Source organism: Cetorhinus maximus, chromosome 7 (assembly GCF_964194155.1).
Source record: "Cetorhinus maximus chromosome 7, sCetMax3.hap1.1, whole genome shotgun sequence".
Classification (NCBI taxonomy): domain Eukaryota; kingdom Metazoa; phylum Chordata; class Chondrichthyes; order Lamniformes; family Cetorhinidae; genus Cetorhinus; species Cetorhinus maximus.
In genome coordinates this window covers 108,450,928-108,471,206 of record NC_135885.1, presented here as the reverse complement: position 1 = coordinate 108,471,206, position 20,279 = coordinate 108,450,928, and the positions used below count along the sequence as shown (strand labels likewise).

The 20,279-nt window shown below is 46.1% G+C and overlaps 1 protein-coding gene across 6 annotated transcripts in view; it reads right to left on the bottom strand.

Moving 5' to 3' along the window:
- The window catches only part of LOC144682972 (nectin-1-like), a 93,607-nt gene that overhangs the window by 9,596 nt on the left and 63,732 nt on the right, over nt 1-20,279 (bottom strand). For 3 of the 6 annotated variants that reach the window (XR_013577145.1, XR_013577146.1, XR_013577144.1), the window contains exons 7-8: nt 17,229-17,274; nt 15,482-15,734 (exon numbers count right to left, since the gene is read on the bottom strand). The exons of 1 other annotated variant lie outside the window; for it this stretch is intronic. Coding sequence is in view for 2 of the 5 variants with exons in the window: in XM_078545906.1 (XP_078402032.1) it covers nt 17,229-17,274 (46 nt within the window). In the remaining 3 variants the exon portion in view is untranslated. The remainder of the gene's footprint in view (nt 1-15,481; nt 15,735-17,228; nt 17,275-20,279) is intronic. 2 more of the 6 variants (XM_078545906.1, XM_078545905.1) reach the window with 1 other exon arrangement.

Below are 20,279 nucleotides of genomic sequence, written 5' to 3'. Positions count from 1 at the left end.
GGCACAGACTAAACCTCTGTTTAAAAAAATAATTTCCAATAACATTATATACATTAATATCTCTTCCTGACACGCCAGCCCCCATTTATTGTGTATTCCCTAGCTTTGTTTGCCCTCCCCAAATGCATTACCTCACACTTCTCTGGAAGTTCTTCGAGAAATGTGTCTTGGATGGAATGACACCTAACCTCCTACCCCTCACATATTTCCGTTATGTGGATGATATGTTTGCTATATTTAAATCTGCAGCTGCATGTAGCAATTTCGTTACATGTCTTAATGAGCTCCATCCTGCGTTCAAATTCATCTATGAAATTGAGCAGTCAAATGAATTCCCCTTCCTTGACGTACTAGTTGATAAATCTGCTCGGGGATTCTCTACCATGGTCTACCAAAAACCTACCTTTGCTGGTCAATATACGCATTGGGATTCTTATAGTTCCACATGCTATCAGGTTGATCTTTTTGGCAACCTTGTAAATAGGGTCTGAGCCAGTTGCTCACCATGCAAGCTTGATGTTGAAATAGGGCGTATCAAAGGCATCCTGCAGGATAATGGCTACCCTGATCAGATCATTTGTGTTGTATATCACGCAAACACATGAATGGGCCTAAGGCCATCAATTTTGGCCCTGAAAAATGCCCAGTCTACCTCAGATTACCCTGGAAGGGCAAGATATCTCAAACATTTGAGCAACAGGTGAAGCTAGCTGTTTCACACTGCTACTACGCAGTAGCAACACGAGTGGTATTCGCCAGTAACAGGGTTAAAAAGGCCAAAAAGTCGATCTGCCTATCACACAAATGAGTAATGTGGTAGATGAATTTCTGTGCCAGTGTGATGCTCGGTATGTAGGCTGTACATTTCAAAGACTGGCGATCGTGTCAAACAGCATGTCCCAGCCGCTGTTCGCAATGTGCAGGGTACAGACCGTATGAAACCAGCCTCTGCTTGCAAAACTCAAAACACAATGTCCAACATTCGAAGTGATTTTGCGATTAGACAATATTTGGTAAATAATTCTCAATGTGCTAAGAAATACGCTGACAACCAATTTAAGATTGTCAGTCAGGCTTGCAATGTGGCACATTTGCATGTACTGGAAGTTACACATATTAATACGCAGGGCCCTGTTCTTTGCAGGCAGAAGGAACATGTACACACCTGTTTCAGCTGAAGAAATTAAGTGACAGCCATTCACTGACTCATTCCTTAGGGCAATGCCCTGATCAATCAGGGTCAAACTGCCTGACCCAAATTTCAAACAATGCTTGGCAGTTGTCAGTCAGCATCAGTGGTGCATTCTCCATGGCAACACCACTCACCAGCCAACCTGTACTCCACACACACAGCACAAATCGTTGTTTTCCCCCCCATATTTGCCCTCCCACAAGTGTCCCAGTGAGTGCAAGATGAAAAGCCCAGACATATCTCCTCCTTCAGAAATACTCAGGTTCTGTTCTACCAAATGGCTATTCATTAACCTTTGTTTCCTGTCACTGGGCCAATTTTAAATCCAACTCGCCACATTCCCTGTACCCCATGGGCTTTTACTTTTCTGACCAGACTGCCATGTGGGAATTGTCAAATGCCTTACACAATCCATGTAAACAACATCCACTGCACTACCCTCATCAATCCACCTTGTTACTTCCTCAAAAAATTTGATTAAATTAATAAGATGTAACATTCCCCTAACAAAAGCATGCTGACTATCCCTGATTACTCCGCTCCTTTCCAAGTGACAGTTTATCCTGTCACTTAGAAGTGACTCGAATAATCTGCCCACCACCAAAGTCAGACTGACTGGCCTATAATTATTTGGTCTCTCCCTTGCACCATTTTTAAATAATTATACAACATTTGCAGACCTCCAATCCTCTGGTACCTTGCCTGTATCTAGTGAGGATTGGAATATGATCCTCAGAGCATCCGCTATTTCCTCCCTGGCTTCTTTTAACAGCCTGGGATACAATCAATCCGGCCCTGGTGACTTATCCACCTTCAAGGATGTCAATCCCTCCATCCACAACTCTTGCCCTTACAGTCTCAATGCCCACTCACCCGGTATCTATTACAGACTTCACTATACTAATAAAACCTCTTACTTATGAAAGCCCTCAAAATACTTAATCCTTTCTCAAAATAGCCTCATATCCAAGCAGCTAATACTTTACCAACCTCTTGGAGCTGTCAATCAAACTGTGACCTTACAGCATACCACCCCACCCCCCCAACCCCTTCCCCCCACATGTCACGGTGACATAATTTACATGAAGTAATTTTGGTGTTTGTGTTAGGATGGACACTTTGTGTTTTGTATGTTCATGTGAAGTAACACAAACATCTATTTACTTAAATGGGCTCGGTTGGCTGGATGGTATGAATAAGTGCCGGCTGGTAGAAATATGGCGCTGTGTGGTGCTGGTGTATTGGGTTGGGTTCTCATTTACTGATTGTTAGCAAAGCAGACCATGGCATTGGCTTGATGAGGCATTGATGCCTTAGATGCCTAGCTGAAGGTTCGCTGGATCAAAGCCTCCCTGGTTTCCCTGCCTCCATGAGGGCTCCTGTCCTCTGCCTCGAGGTCCTCACCCTGTGCCTCCCAGGCTCTTCCTCTGTGCCATCAGTTGAGTCATCCTCCGTGTATATAGAACTGCCTCAGTTTCCTCAGCCTCCAGCCCCCCTTGCCAGATCCAATTTGCGCAGAGTGCAGCGTGCAACGACTATGAGAGAGACACGCTCTGGAGGATATTGCAATGCTCCTCCTTATTGGTGCAGGCATCTGAAGCACATCTTCAGTAGCCCAATGGTCTTCTACACCACTGCCCTTGTGGAGGCATAGCTCCTCCGCCTCAGTTCTTGGGTGATGGAGTGGGGTCATCAGCCACCTCTTCAAGGGATAGCCCTTGTCACCCAGGAGACATACATCCACTCATGTAGGAGCCATGAACAGCCTTGGTACCTGTGAGTGCCGCAAGATGTAAGCATCATGTGAGTTCCCAGAGTAACAGGATGAAACTCGGAGAATCTGTGTCCTATGGTCACAGACAATCTGAACATTCATTGAGTGGAACCCCTTTCTGTTTACGAAAGCTCCCGGCTCACCTACTGGCGCCTAGATGGTCACGTGAGTGCAATCTATTGCACTCTGGACGTGGGGGAACCCAGCCATCGCAGCAAAGCCTCGTGCTCTCTCCGCCTGGCTCATCTTGTCTGTCCAGAAGTGGATCAACGGGCGGACGTTTCTAAAGATAGTGTCAGTCACACGCTTGACACAACTGTGTGCAGCTGGAGAAACGCTGCACAGATCCCCAACTGAGCTCTGAAAAGAACCAGAGCCCTAGAAGTTGAGGACCACTGTGACCTTCAAAGCCATTGGCATGGGGTCTCCCACGCACACAGTTGGAGGCAATTTACGGACCTATCATGTGAAATATTGCCATCACTCTGTCCCTGGAGAAGCAGAGCCTCCTGCGGCACTGGACATCAGACATCAGGAGGTAGTTGGAGTGTTGTCTGAACAGTCCGGACACTGGGAAATGGCGTCATTGGCGTGCCCTCCCTGCCGGTCCTGTACCAACTGAGCCCGTGCCTCTCCTCTTAAAGGTCTGTCCCTGGGATGCTACCCACGTCCACGTGGCCTCCTCTCCCTCCTGCCCCTCTCTTCCTCTTCAGAGGAGGTTCCACCAGCAGAATACACTATCCTCATTAGGTGGGATGTAGAGGAGCAGTGCCTTGAAAATGAAGGAGCGCTGTGCTGCAATACTCAGGGGAACCTTGCAGAGAAGATGAGGGCCTGAGATGTTGAAAGGCAGGCTTGACAATCAAACCATATGCTCTGAAGAAGTTGGAATCGAAACGTTAACTCTGTTTTTTTTCTCTCCACAGATGCTGTTAGACCTGCTGAGTTTTCCCAGCATTTTCTGTTTTTGTTTCATATGTAAAGAAACTCGGGAACAACTCTGTACTCACATAGCAAAGGACTGGCAATGACAGAGAAAGTGCTGCTGCTCCAGGGGCCTTTTATCCTGCCCGTGGATGAGGAAATGATTAAAGCATGAATTCCGCCAACCCATTTGTCCCATGCGCTGCATGGGCAGCATAAAATCGCTGCTTATTAGCTTGTTAATGGCCTTTATTGGCCTTTTAAATACCGGTGGGCACGGATCCGATTGTGCATGCGCCCGCCGACCGCAAAATTGAGCATGTGCGCAATGACATTGGGAAGCACTGCCAATGTCATTTGACGATATTTTACGTTCAGTCCGGCTGAGTATGCGCCTGACACCTGAACATAAAATTCTGGCCCAGGTCTTTGGGAGTAAGTGGGGGGTGGGAGAGAGAGGGAGATAGAGCAAGTCCGTGGGGGTTGGTAGGGTAGAGAGAGAACGGGTCTGCTGGTTTCGTAAGATAGAGAGAGCAAGTCTGTGGGTGTATGGGGCAGAGAGTGAGCTTGAGAGAGTGACTGGGGAGGGAGAGAGAGAGAGCAAGTCTGTCTGAGTCAGCGAGGGAGAAAACGGCAGACAGTCTGTGGGAGTCAGTGTGAGTTGGAAAGAGAGTCTATGGCAGTCAGTAGAGAGGGGGAGGACTGAGTCTTTGGGAATGGGTGAGAAAGAGAGAAAGAGTGTGAGTCTGTGGGAGTCAGTGGGAAAGAGAAAGGGGGAGTGGATTTGGGAGTGACAGTCAGAGAAAGCAAGTCTGTGGGAGTCAGGAGTGGTCATCAGAAAAGTAGAGTGTGAAGCTGAAGGAGTTCAGGGACAGAGCAGGAGAACAGTGTGAGCATCAGGGAGCAGATAAAAAAGGGTGAGGTATAAATAACTGAGTGAGTTAATAATAAAAGCAGAGCAGGTCTAGAGGTATTAATTAAAATTATAATTTAAACAAAGTACTAGATTCGAAAAGAACAAAGAGTGACTTTTTAGATCATTGTTGAGCAGCTGAGACCTGGTGCAGGAATTGCAAGCAACATGTGGAAACTCCAGGTCACTGTATTTTGAGGGACCATGCATGTAGGAAGTGTCTCCAGTTGCTTAAACACATGATCATCATTTTCAACAGGGTGTAGCAGGTATTGAGGTCCTACAGTCAAATTTTCAGAAGCTGGGGAGGAAGTTAGCAGAAGTAGAAATAGGAAGGTCAATGCAAGGCTTGAGGCATGGTGCAGGAGAGAGCGATTCAGATTCTTGGGGTATAGTGACCAATTCTGTGGCAGGAGACACCTAATCAAAAGGGAAGGATGCACCTCAACAAGACTGCAACCAATGTCCTCATGGGGTGGAACACACGTGCTGTTAGGGAGGGTTTAAATTAAATTGGCACGGGGATAGGCCCAGCAAATATAAGTAGAAAAGAGCAATAAGGTGGATAAAGGAAGAGTGTTGGACAGTACTGGAGAAAGGTTGTACCATATTAGTTAGGGGCAGGCTAAAAAGGGCTAAAGGAATATAAAGACTGGCTTAGAATACATCAAAGTAAGTGCACAAAGTGCAACGTGCATCAACACAAAAGAATAATGTTGGCAAGCTAGGAGCACAAATAGCCATGTGGGAATATGAGGTAGCAGCAATAATGGAAGAGTAGATAATGAAATATCCAATGTACAAAATGTTCAGAATAAAATAGGGAAGGGAAAAAGGGGCAGTTCTGATAAGGTAAGACATTGTAGTGTTGGAAAGGGAGGTTGTCCTTGAGGGAGCAAAGACAGAATTCATTTGATAGGAATTGAGAAGCATGAATATTATGGTCATTCTACTGGGGGAATACTTAGACCTCCAAATAGTGAGAGAGATACAGGAAAAAAATCAGCAGAGAAATCAGAGATGTATAAGAACTATGAAGTGCTGATATTGCTAAACTTTAATTACCCAAATTTTGATTGGGAAAACGTTAAGAGTAAAGGGACAGGAGCAGGAACAATTTTTGAAATATGTTCAGGAGAATCTCCTTGATCAGTATATTCTTGATCCAGTTAGGAAGGACTTGCTGGATCTGGTGCTGGGGAATGAGATGGGCTAAGTGGACCAATTGTCCATGGGTAAGAGTTGGGTAAGAGTAATCATCGTATCATAGGGTTTAGATTAGTAATGAAGAACATCAAGGAACAATTTAAAGGTCTTCTAAACTGGAAGAGGGCTAACTTCAATGGACTGAGAGGGGATCTATTCAAGGTAAAATAGAGCCAAAGATTGAGAGGAGAAACTGTAATAGAACAATTGGTGATCTTTAAGGAGGAGACGTTTTAGATACAAATTTAGATACATTTCAACAAGAGTTAAATGTAAGGGAATCAAAGCCAGGGCTCGTTGGATGTTGGGGGAGATAGAAAATATGAGTTCTTAAAGCAAGATTCAGGTCAAAACATAATAAGTTGAGACAAGTGAAGAGGAAAATACAACTGGCAAGGACAGAGTATGAGAACAGATGGCAGTTAGCAAATAAAAAGGTATTTTCCACTGGTATGTAAATAGTAATCGGGTAGTAAGGGGTAGGTGAGTCCTATAAGGGATAATGAGGATATGCTCAAGTGTGCAGGGCAATGCTGGGACACTTATTGAGCACTTTGTATCAGTGCTAAGGAAGAGAATGCTGATAAAATATCAGAGATCATAAAGGTACTGGATGGGGTAAAAATTGATAGGCAGGATACTGGAAAGGCTAACTATGTTTAGAGTGGATAAGTTGGTCTATTCGGATGGTTTGCATCCCATAAGCTAGAAGAAGTGTGGTAATAGCAGAATGGCTTGGCATGATCTTCCAATCTTCACCAGTGGGGAGATCCCAGAGGATTGGAGAGTGGCAAATGTGACATCCTTATTCAGGAAAGGGTACCAGGACATTCCAAGTAACTACAGGCCAGTCAGTTTAATCTCAGTGGTGGGTAAGGTTTTAGAAACAATAGGCAAAATTTTCAGTTCTGGGGACTAAGCGCATTGGCGAGCGGAAAAGTTGGCGTGATTTCTGCTGAGTGGGTGGACACGCGCGTTCTTCCGCTTTTCAGCTCATTAATTATACATCCGTGAGAAATTTGGCGAATCTCGTGGTGGGGTGGCCAGATCACCCCATTCTTACCTCACGGGGTCAAAGGTGCTGGTACCATATCTAAATGGCACCCAGGTAGACATTCACTCATTTCAGGCCAGGAGCTCTGCACTATTCCGAGAATCCTTGTGGCCACAGCTCATACTGGAAAAGCTGGCAGATGTGGGCAACCACATCCCAGGGCATAGGAGAGCACTTCCAGCATTGCTTTTCACTCATCTCTGTATAAGAGCACTGTGGGCGCTACACTCATGATAGGGCCAATGCTTGCCATTGCAGTGGTCCATGTTCACCAGTCTCTTGACCTTCCAGAAGCCCTGCTGCCTCTTGCTGCTCAGGCTCTTGTTCCTTATGTCCCTGTGCCAACCAGCGATGGGCCCTCCTTCTCCTCATCTGGATGACAGCCGTTACCATGGCAGGGTTGCCTGGAGCCTGCATCATTGAAGCCTCAGTGGATGTGTGAACGAATTGAAGTGATACATTAAGTGAATATGTCCTTTACAGGTTTCCCCCACCATCTCAAGGCAAGCAGGCAAGAGCTAAGCCCTTCACCTGGTCTCCATCTAGACATGGCATCGCCACCCCACCCCTTCCAGGTAAAGGACATCCTGGAGGACCAGAGATGGGTGTCCCTCCATTCATACATGACTGGGTGTGCAGACATTGCTCTTTGACTAGGGTGATGAGATGCATGTGGAAGAAACCTCACGTGGACACTTTTCCGCTTGTCTCCACTGCCCTCAAGATTCTATAGAGACCATTGACTTGACATCATAGAAAGGCTAACCGCATGATCCCTTGTCAGCTATGACCGTTCACCCGGGAGGATGGAGGTTTGGAGTCAAGTTTGAGTGCCCTCCACCAGCTGTGCCCTTTGTAGGCATCCACCTCCCTCCCTCCTTCATCCCTGCAGCTGATGGCAAATAGCACAGAACGAACAGCAGCTCCACACCTGGCTGGCACCTCAATGTTATAAGACCCATGAGTCAAGAACAAATTTGCTGCAATGCAGGCTTCGCCATAGAGAGGAGAACCCAACTGAGCATCTTTGACATTCTGTTGCCTCATAATAGGGACTTGTGCCAACCTTGCACTCCACCTACCTAAAAAGAGCATCCTCCCACCTGGAGGGATCTCACTGACTGACTAACTGTGTGGTCAACGTCCGTTTGGAAAAATGGTGCATGTCACCTTTCCAACTCGCTCCACCACCTTTCAGTCTCTCCCTGTCACCCACCAACTTCCCCCCGTTACCACAGACCCACCCAATATCACCATTTCTTTCCCCTCCGTCATCTTTAAACCTCCCCCAGTTGCTCTTGACCCTATCACGATCCACCTCCACATGTCTTCCCTCCCTTCAGAGCTGACACCTGTTACCATCCCCATGCCCACCCTAACTCTTCTCTCTCCTGTTATTTGAGCCAACTGTCTAGTCCCCCTCCGTGACCAACCCAATCAGGCCCTCATCTACCAGACTCTCATCCTGGATCTGCCAACCTACTGCATCCCACTCCCCCCTCTGACTGTGATTGTTCCCTCCTATCACCAGTACCCTGAGCTCTCCCCCCAGGACCCCATGGTCAACACCACCAACCCTGCCTTCTAAGACACTCCTCCCACCCACCCCCACACCACTTCCCAGAAATTATCTACCCCCCTTCCCCGGACATCCGCCCCACTTTCCCAGACATCCCCCCCCCATTTCCCCAAACAGCCTCTCCACACTTACCCCTCAGCCTGCCTCCCTTGTCCAGCTTTAGTGCAGTGTTTGTTAATGGCATTCGAGTGAAGTTATGTGAGCTCCCCGAGAAGGTGAAAGCAACATCGACGGACCTCAAAGTCCTTGATGAACTGAAGCTCACCAGGTGCACGCCATTTATATACAGTCAGGAAACAGAATGTTCTAAATTCTTGCTGGTGGGTCACTTAATTTGGAGAGGGAAGATAATTCTGGCATGTTGGCCTTTTAATGAGCATTCATGGGATGCAAATGAATGGAAATGTGGTTCCCGAAACAGATTGGCGGGAAACTTGACCCAACTTTAACCTATCATCAAAATCAGGAGAACAAAATTCCAAACTAATTTCCTACCGGGGAGAAACAGACTTTCTCATTCACGCCAAATTTTGTTCTCCCGCCTGCCACTGGTGGGAGCAGAAAATTCCACCCAATATTTAGGGAAAAAATTGAAGAGGGCCAGTATAGATTTGTAAAAGGCTAATTGATATTTTGATGAAGAAACAGGGAAAGTTGATGAAGGGAATGCAATAGTTATTGTCTATATGGATTTTAAGAAAGTATTGGACAAAGTAGCACATAAAAGGTTCGTTAACAAAAGTCGCATGGAATGGGAGGGTCAAAGTCAGCTTGGATAAAACAATGGCTTAAGGTCAGAAGGCAATGAGTAAATGGTTGTTCTTAGACTGGTGGATGGTAAGCAGAGGTGTTCCCCAGTGTTCAGTGCTAGAACCACTGCTTTTTTGATATACATAAATGACTTGGCACGTCATAACAGTCAAGGTTATGGGCCAAGTGCTGGTAAATGGGATTAGGTAGGTAGGTCAGATGTTTCTCACGTGTCGGTGCAGACTCGATGGGCCGAAGGGCCTCTTCTGTACTGTGTGATTCTGTGACTTGGATATTATCGAGGATATCAAACTTGGAGGTGTGGTCAACAGTGAAGGCGATATCAATCAACTGCAAAAGGACATAATTTAGGTTAGCAAAATGGGCAGACAAGTGTCAGGTGGAACTTAATGTGGAGAAGTGTCATGTGAAGGGATTAGGAGAGGTAATACAGACTTAATGCCACAGTTCTGAAGAATGTGCAGGAACAGAAGGGGATTCAAGTGCTTAGGTCTTTGGAGGTGGCAGGTCATATTGAGACTGTAATTAGTGAAGCATATGTGATCTTGGGTTTCAAATAGAGGTACTGTGTACAAAAGTAAGGAGGTTATGGAAGTATACCTTTAAAAACCTCTGATTAGTTCACAGCCAGAGTACTGCATCCAGTTCTGGTCACCACAGTTTAGGGAAGAATATGAGGATTCTCAGTTTCAGGAAAGTTGAAAAGTAGAGAATGGAGGCTTCAAAGGGGTTTGAAACTGGAGGATGGGGTCTTGGGGTGGGGGGTGGTTAGTGACCAGAGAATGGGGACTTGCTTTGGCGGGGGGGGGGGGGGTGTTGGAAACTGGAGAACGGATTCTTCCGGGGTTGGGGGGGGGGGTGTGGTTGATGACTGCAGAATGCAGGCTTGAAAACTAGAGAATGGGGGCTTCTAGGGGTTCAGGACTGGAGAATGGGGGCTTCAGGGTAAGTTGGAGACTGGACAATGGGGGCTTCAGGGTGAGTTAGAGACTGGAGGATGGGGGCTCAGGGAGAATTGGAAACTGGAGAATGGGGGCTTTCAGGGTGAGTTGGAGACTGGAGAATGGGGGCTTCAGGGAGAGTTGGAGACTGGAGAATGGGGGCTTCAGGGTGAGTTAGAGACTGGAGGATGGGGGCTCAGGAAGAATTGGAGACTGGAGAATGGGGGCTTCAGGGTGAGTTGGAGACTGGAGGATGGGGGCTTCAGGGAGAGTTGGAGACTGGAGAATGGGGGCTCAGGGAGAGTTGGAGACTGGAGAATGGGGGCTTCAGGGAGAGTTGGAGACTGGAGAATGGGGGCTTCAGGGTGAGCTGGAGACTGGAGGATGGGGGCTCAGGGAGAGTTGGAGACTGGAGGATGGGGGCTCAGGGAGAGTTGGAGACTGGAAGATGGGGGCTTCAGGGTGAGCTGGAGACTGGAGAACTGGGGCTTTGGGGGAAAGTTGAAGACTAGAGAATGGGGATTTGGGAAGAGTTGTAAACAGCAGCATGGGGCTTGGGAAGAGTTGAAAATTGGAGAATGTGGGCTTAGGAGAATTTTAGACTGAAGAATGGCGGCTCTGGGTGAGTTGGAATTTGAAGAATGGGGGCAGAAGGAAAGATGCGGATGAGGGAATCAAGGCTTAGAGGGTGACCTGTAGGTTAGGAAATGGGCATGGCGGGGGTTGGTGCTTGAAAGAGAGGTGAAGATTGGGGAATAGAGGCTGAAGAAAGAATAGGCACTTCCTGGATAGAAAGGTGCCACAGCAGCAATGTGAAGAATGGGACCAGAATTAAGGCTGGAGCACAGAGTAAAGGTATAAGTGAAACCTGGAGACCTTATTTTAGGTAAATTGTGAAAGATTGTTCTCACTGGCAAGTGAATGGAAACCATGGGAAGAATTTTACACAACTTCCTGGGGGCAGGATGCCAAGTGGGCATGGAGGGGCTGTAAAAATGGGTACCATGCCAGCAGTGCCTATCCACCCACACCTACCCTGCTGCTATTTTGTCAGTGGCGTGGGAGGTCCGGTAGCCTGTTCGTCCATGGACCAATTGGGTCCCTTAAGTGGCCAATTAATGGCCAGTTAAGGGCCTCCTCCTGCCGCCACTGGGGGTTTGCTCCTGAAACTGAGTGGACTAGTGGCCAGGAAATGGCGGGGGTGGTTGACTCATTTCTGGGTCGCTTGTGTCCAGCAAAGGTATTCCTCCATCCTCTGTGTTTCCCCTCCCCCTGCCCTGTCCTGTCCATCCCAGCACGCCCCTCTCCTCGTCAGGGCCTGCCAGCCTGGTCCAAGCAGGAGCCCAGATTTACCTTCAAGTCTGGCTCATCGCAGCATGCTTCACGTTGGGACTCATAGAAACTAGGAGCAGGAGTAGGCCATTCGGCCCTTCGAACCTGCTCCACCATTCAATATGATCATGGCTGATCCTCTATCTCGATGCCATATTCCTGCTTTCTCTCCACGCCCCTTGATGCCCATAATATCCAAAAACTTATCAATTTCTTGTTTGAATATACTCAGTGACCCGGCCTCCACAGTCTTCTGTGGTAGAGAAGTCCACAGGCTGACCACCCTCTGAGTGAAGAAATTTTTCCTCATCTCAATCCTAAATGGCCTGCCCCGTATCCTGAGATTGTGGCCCCTTGTTCTAGGCTCCCCAGCCAGGGGAAACATCCTCACTACATTTAGTCTGTCTAGCCCTGTTAGAATTTTATACATTTCAATTAAATCCCCTTTCATTCTTCTAAACTCTAGAGAATACAGGCCCCGTTGAACCAATCTCTCCTCATACGACAGTCCTGCTATCACCGGTATCAGCCAAGTGAACCTTCGCTGCACTCCCTCTATGGCAAGTATGTCCTTTCTTAGGTAGGGAGACCAAAATGCATGCAATATTCCAGGCGTGGTCTCACCAAGGCCTTGTATAACTGCAGAAAGACATCCTTACTTTTGATAAAAGCAAAAAACTGCGGATGCTGGAAATCCAAAACAAAAATAAAAATAAAAATACCTGGAAATACTCAGCAGGTCTGGCAGCATCTGCGGAGAGGAACACAGTTAACATTTCGAGTCCATATGACTCTTCAACAGAACTAAGTAAAAATAGAAGAGAGGTGAAATATAAGCTGGTTTAAGGGGGGTGGGACAAGTAGAGCTGGTTAGAGGGCCAGTGATAGGTGGAGGTAGCCAAAAGAGGTCATAGACAAAAAGACAAAGTGGTGTTGACGGTGGTGATATTATCTAAGGAATGTGCTAATTAAGGGTAGAAAGCAGGACAAGCAAGGTACAGATGGCCCTAGTGGGGGTGGGGTGAAAGAATCGAAATAGGCTAAAAGGTAGAGATAAAACAATGGATGGAAATACATTTAAAAATAATGGAAATAGGTGGGAAAAGAAAAATCTATATAAATTATTGGAAAAAAAGGGGGGGGGGATCGGAAAGGGGGTGGGGATGGAGGAGAGAGTTCATGATCGAAAATTATTGAACTCAACATTCAGTCCGGAAGGCTGTAAAGTGCCTAGTCGGAAGATGAGGTGCTGTTCATCCAGTTTGCGTTGAGCTTCACTGGAGCAATGCAGCAGGCCAAGGACAGACATGTGGGCATGAGAGCAGGGTGGAGTGTTGAAATGGCAAGCGACAGGGAGGTCTGGGTCATGCTTGCGGACAGACCGAAGGTGTTCCTTCTGGATGCAGATCTTCTGCCATTTCTTTGTTCCCCATTATGATTTCCCCCGTTTCTGACTGTAAGGGACCTACATTTGTCTTTGCTAATATCTTTCTCATCACATATTTATAGAAACCTTTACTGTCAGTTTTTATGTTCCCTGCAAGTTTAGTCTCGTACTCCATTTTCCCCTTCTTGATCAATCTTTTTGTTCACTTTTGCTGAATTCTAAACTGCTCCCAATCCTCAGGCTTGCTGCTTTTTCTGGCAATTTTATATTTCTCCACTTTGGATCTAATATTATCCCTCATTTCGTTTGTAATCCATGGTTGAGCCACCATTCCTGTTTTATTTTTGCACCAGACAGGAATGAATAATTATTGTAATTCATGCATATGTTCCTTAAATATTAGCCATTGCCTATCCACCATCAACCCTTTCAGTAAGATTCCCCAATCCATCATTGCCAACTCACACCTCATACCCTCGTAGTTCCCTTTATTTAAATTTAGGGCCCTAGTTTCAGATTCAACTTCTTCACTGTCCATCTTAATGAACAATACTATCATTTTATGGTCGCTCTTCCCCAAGGGACCCCACACAACAAGGTTGATAATTAATCCTCTCTCATTGCACAATACCCACTCTAGGATAGCCTGCTCTCCAGTTGGTTCCTCAATGTATTGGTCTAAAAAACCATCACGTACACATTACAGGAAATCCTCCTCCACAGTATTATTGCTAGTTTGCTTTGTCCAATCTATATGTAGGTTGAAGTCACCCATGATTACAGTTGTACCCTTATTGCTCAAATTTCCTGCCTTCCCTTACATCTCCGTTACTGTTTGGGGGCAGATAGACAACCCTCACCAACGTTTTCTGCCCCTTGGTGTTTCTTATCTCTACCCAAACAGATTCCACATCATGGTTTTCTGAGCCAATATCATTCCTCACTATTGCATTGATTTCCTCCTTCACTAGCAGTGCTACCCCAACTCCTATTTGTCTGTCCTTCCTAAATATTGAATACCCCTAGACGTTCAGTTCCCATCCTTGATCACCTTGCAGCCATGTCTCTGTATTTGCAACTATATCATAATCTTTTATATCTATTTGCATTGTTAATTCATCTACCTTATTGCGAATGTTCCACGCATTAAGATACAATGCCTTTAAACTTGTCTTTTTAACCTTGTTAGTCATCTTAGCTTTATTTTGCACTATGACCCCATTTGTTTTTCGCCCTTGTTTTTTCTGCCTTCCACTTTTGCTTCATACACTCTGTCTTTTGTTTCTATCCTTGTTTCCCCCTCCTCTGTCTCCCTGCTCAGGTTCCCATCCCCCTGCCATTCTGCCTCCCCGACAGCATTAGCAAACACCTGCCCCGCTACCCCCGAGGACGCTGGTCCCGGTCCTGCACAGGTGCAACCCGTCCTGTGTGTCCCACCTTCCCCAGAACTGGTCCCAATGTCCCTGGAATCTGAATCCCTCCCCTCGATACCATTTCTTCAGCCATGCATTTGTACATTTCTACTCTCGTTTGCATGTGGCACTGGTAGTAATCCTGAGATTTCTATCTTTGAGGTCCTACTTTTTAATTGCTGACCTAAATCCCTATATTTAGTTTGTAGGGCCTCATCCCTCATTTTTACTTATGCCATTGGTACCAATATACCACGACCACTGGCTGTTCGCCCTCCCCCTTCAGAATGCCCTGCAGCCTCTCCGAGACATCCTTGACCCTGGCACCAGGATGGCAACATAACAACCTGGAGTCTCTTTTGAGGTCGCAGAAATGCCTATCTGTTCCCCTTACTATTGAATCCCCTGCCACTCTTCTTCCTCCCCTCGTGTGCAGCAGAGCCACATGTGGTGCCATGGACTTGGCTCCTGCTGCTTTCCCCTGAGAAGTTGTCTCTAAAGTATCCAAAGCGGTAAATCTGTTAGAGACGGGGACGGCCACAGGGGACTCCTGCACTACCTGCTTTCTTCTACTCTGCCCGGTGGTCATCCACCCCACCTTCTGCCTGTTCAGTCTTTACCTGCGGTGTGACCACCCCACTGAATGTGCTGTCCACGATAATCTCAGCATCGCGGATGCTCAAAACTGAATCCACCCGCAGCTCCAGCTCCAAAATACAGTCAGCCGGTAGCTGCAGCTGGACACAGTTGCTGCACACATGGGGGCCAGGGACACGGGAAGTGTCCATGACTTCCCACATAGCGCAGGAGGAGCATATCACTGGTGACTTCCCTGCTGCCATGATTTCCCTTTAGGTTAAGCTTGTTAGAAGAATACTTTGAAGAATACTAAATATGCCAGGGGCCTTATTCCACTCCAAACACTCCCACCTTATTTTGTTTAAGCTAATGGACAACAGCAGTTTAATTTGTAGAAAAAGTAGTAGATGTACTCACCTGACCCTATTTACCAATCAGCTGCCTCCCCTACATTGCGTCACTTTTTGAATCGTGACGTCACTTTGAACTCCACCACCTGAAGGTCCTGAGGGTACACTTCTTCTCTCTGGTCTTGGCCTCTATTTTTTGCGTCCTTTTATACCGCTCTCACTGGCCTTTCCTCTCCAGTCTCAGCCTCTGCTTTTTGCGTCCTTTTACACCACTCTCGCTTGTCTCTCCTCTCCAGTCTAAAACTCACCTTCTTCCAACCCTAACAGCAATTTTTAGTTGATTGCTAAATTAAAGAAAGACTAGACTTTAAATAGAATTTAACCCTTAATTTAACCCTTAAACTCCCTCAGTCACCAAACTCCAATTGAAGCTCTCGACTGCAGCTAAACACAGCACTCCAGTCCAGACTCACTGGCCTGATGGCACTGCTGGGACCAGAGTGCTGCCGGTCATTTGATTAGCCAGCAGCTCTCAAAGGCAGGATTGCCTCCCCGATGGGGCCGCAAGGCCTGCCTCAATCCAATTAGCAGCCCAATGGCCCTGAACCTCACCCCCACCATAAAATTCAGCCTGAAGATTCTCACTGGAGGAACCATGGGGGAAATTTCTTGACATGAGGGCTGTTAGACTATGGGATCCTTTTCACATGTGATTATTAATGAAGAGGCTAAACCTTTATTGAAAAGGTATGGAATAGTTATTTGAAAAGGAGCAATATAAAAGGATCTGGTAGAACTGGGTTGCAGGAGAATGTCAGTAGCTGGAGGAGGGGACATATGGCTTTCTTAGACATGTAATTTCTATAATTCTATGAAAACTGTCCTTTATTGAATTCAAACTCAACGAATGCTTTAGAAATATTTGTGCTGAGCTGATTTTGGCATAATGTGCCTGTCAAAAGCTACCCAGACACTGGGTCCATTGCCCTATCTGTGAATATTGGTTTGACTCATGTGGGTTTGTACTGGCCAAGTTTGAGTTCTCAAATCCAAGTACAGATCAGCTCTGCCTAAGGCTCCAAGTTCACATGGAATAAAAATGCAAATGCAAATGCTAAAGAGATCGAAGAGATGGATGGAATTGGAGAGAGAGAGATGAGTCTGTTAAAAGTGACAGAATGGAAAGCCAATCTCACAGTGCACTGGGTTTCAGGGTTAAAATCCAGCAAGTTGCAGTTAGGACATCGCAATATTACATGTCATGATACATATAGACTATCAGTGAGTTATTGTATTACTGTTGGATACCAGAAAAGTCCACGTGTTACCAGTGTTACTATTAGTTATCAGTGCAATTTTAATTAGTTACCATTAATTCCTGGAGGAATCAAAGATTCTCCCAATTCTTATGCCCCCATTTCCCACCTTCGGATTTCCCTGTTGATGTGCTCATGATTGGTTCCTGGTTTGTGGAACTTTTCACAAAATAACTGTGGTGCAAAAATCACAAGCAAAGATATATTAACTACAGGGGCTCTATAACAATCACAAAATTCATGTGACAGATGTCATAAGATCTGGTGTCATGTAATTGGATATCACATGATCAGTCAGCGTGTGTTCAGAATATCACATGATCAAAGCTCCAAGAATGCCTGCAACTAGAGTTTGCTAGCCTAAGTCAAAACAACCCCCCATTAGGAGCACATGGAGGGCTGGGAAGGCAATGGGATCTCCAATTTGCTGACTCACTGAGCAGTAGTGTGTTTAAAAGAGAATATTGAACATGTCTTTGAGTAGCACTTTGTTTTTACCTGAACACTTTCTCTTTGGTGCTGCTGCAAAGATCTTCGAAGCACCCTATTGGGGAGAAAAAAAGCAGGTATGATAACTAAATTATGTAATAATAACCAAGTATTTTGCTCCTATTTGAAATGCTGGTTGCTCACCAAGGAACAGCAGTCCCTCAATATTGCGCTGTCTTGTGGTGCGAAAGAGCAGAGATTTCACACAAAAGGTGAAAGTAGAAAGCAAATATTTTGCAGATCACAAAAATTCCTGTTTCTACGGATACAGTCAACAGAAGTACATGTCAGTAACTAAGGAAGCGATTTGGGATTCTGAGAAGCCGGCTGAGAAGTAAGGGGAAAATTAGACCGTAAAGGATGGGAACATTAACCCCACACCCAGTGAAGAACAGAAAAGTGGGTAGTTAAACCTGCTGTCTTATCAAATCTTCTGATATGAGACCTGATCTACTGAATAAGCAGTTAATAGGGCTCCAGTGAAAAAAAAGCATTCTCAAAAACATCTGGATAAGTTTTCCAAATGCAATGGCATGTCAACTGCAGGACCCCGCATCATCAGCATCCTGGGGTCACCACTCACCAGAAACATAACTGGACTCACCATATAAATACTGCGGGTACAAGGGCAAGTCTGAGGCTAGGAATTTTGCGGCAAGTAACTCACCTCCTGACTCTCCAAAACCTGTCTACCATCTACAGGCAGAGGTCAGGAGTGTGATGGAATACTCTTCACTTGCCTAGATGAGTGCAGTTCCAACAACACTCATGAAGCTCAACATAATTCTGGACAAAACAACTCATATGATTAACACCCCATCCACCATCTTAAACGTTCACTCTCAGCACCACCGGTGCACAGTGGCTGCAGTATGCACCATCTATAAGCTGCACAGGAGGAACTCACCAAGGCTCCTTCGGCAGCATCTTCGAAACCTGTAACCTTTACCATCTAGAAAGACAAAGGCAGCAGATGCATGAAAACACCACCACCTGCAAGTTCCCCTCCAAGCCACACACCATCCTAATTTGGAACTATATTGCCATTCCATCATCATCCATGGGTCAAAACCATAGGCTTCCCCCAAAACGTCACTGTGGGTGTACCTTCTTAAACACAATTATGGCAACAAGCGATGGCCTTGTCAGAGAAACTCAAATCCCATGACTGACAAATAATAAGCTAAACTGTACATAGTTAATGCCTGTATAATTTTGCTAGCTGCAGTGTTCTGGAGATTATGGGCTAGATTTTATAGTGTACCGTGTTCCCCAACTACTAGCTAAAAAGTTGGTGGCAAGCCCGTCCACCATAGTGACTGCTTCCCCTCAGAAATTTAGCACGGGGAGCAGCGTTAACTGCTTTAAGGCGAGACTTCTGTCCTTCTTTGGGAGGAAGTGCCACCTTAGAGGGCTGCTGGTCAATCAGATGGCTAGCAACTTTATAGTCCCAGCAGCACCAGGTGGGAGCAATGGCCACTGGTGGGTCTACAGGCAGTCTTGATCAAATGGAGCCGGACTTACGGTGAGTCTGGGCTGTTGGCAGGGCCAGCTTGGCAGGGGGGTGGATTGAGGCCTTTAGGTGGCCATTAATTAGGCACTTAATGGCCTCCATGGGCCTGATGACTTCCTTGCTCTCATAAAATTTGAGACAGTGTGAGGGCAGGTGAGTAGGTGGCGGGCAGGCCACACGTTGAATTTTACAAGCTCTGCCAACTTCAAACTCACTGGTGGAGTGTGTAAAATCCAGCCCTATTCTTCAATTTGTACAGAACGCTCCCTGAGCAGAGCCGTACTGGTGTAGAGGGTCCAGCAAAATCCTGGCACTCCCTTTCTAACAACATTGTTGGTGTGCCTGCACCGCATGGACTACAGTGGTTCAGCAAGGTGGCTCGCTACCACCTTCTGAAAGGGCAATTGAGTATGGGCAAGAAACACTGGCCTTGCCAGCGACCCTCACATCCCATGAAAGAACAAAAAACAATAATGCTGGGGCATGAGGTCACAGATTGTGGTTGAATACAATTCTGCTTCCACAGATGAATCATAGTACCTCATGGTTCCCAGTTTTGAGCTGCTAGACCTCTGCTGGATCAATCCCATTTAGCACAGTGGTAGGGTAATACAACATGATGGAGGACATCCTCAGTGTGAAGATAGGATTTTGTCTCTACAAGGATTACCTATGTGGTAATTATTTCTACCAATTTTATCATGGACAGATACATCTGTGATAGGTAGACCGGTGAGGGAAAGTTCAATTTGGCTTTCCCCTCTGGTTGACTAATAATGTACTTTAAGGAAGAAAATCTGCCCTTCTTACCCGGTTTATGATTCCAGAAAAACAGCAATGTGGTTGACACTTATTCTCTGCAATGGCTTTTCCATTATATGTATCAAGCCACTTCAGAAAACTAATAAGAATAAAACAGCTTAACTACCTGGCATCCACCTAGGCCCTGGAAACAACAAAGGCACACTATGTTCTGTCATCCCTGCAAAGTCCTCCCTGCTAACATCTGTAGATTTGAGCCAAAATTGAGAATGCCCACAGACTTGTCAGGCAACAACTGACATAGTCATACTCAATGAATCATACCTTATGGACAATGTCCTCCATTACTTGTACTGCCCCAACGGAAGATCAGACCCACCACTGGTGGTATACATTTGGGAGGGGTGATTCTGGGAGTCCTCAAATTTGGCTCTGGACCCCATGAACTCTCATAGCATCAGGTCAAATATCGTCCAGGGAACCTCCTGATGATTACCACCTAACCCTTCCCTCAGCTGATAAATCGGTACTCTTCCATGTTAAACATCACTTGGAAGAGGACTGAGGATAGCAACGGCTTAGGTTACATTCTGGGTGGAGGACTTCAATGTCTGTTACCAAGCATGGCTTAGAAGCACCATGACTGACTAAACTGGCCAAATCCTGAAGGATTTATATGCCAGACTGTGAATGAGGCAAATGGTGAGTGATTCAGTTGGTTCAGGAAGAAGTGGGATCAGGATGGAGTGATACAATGGAGGTGAAACACAGAACAGGTGCAGAAG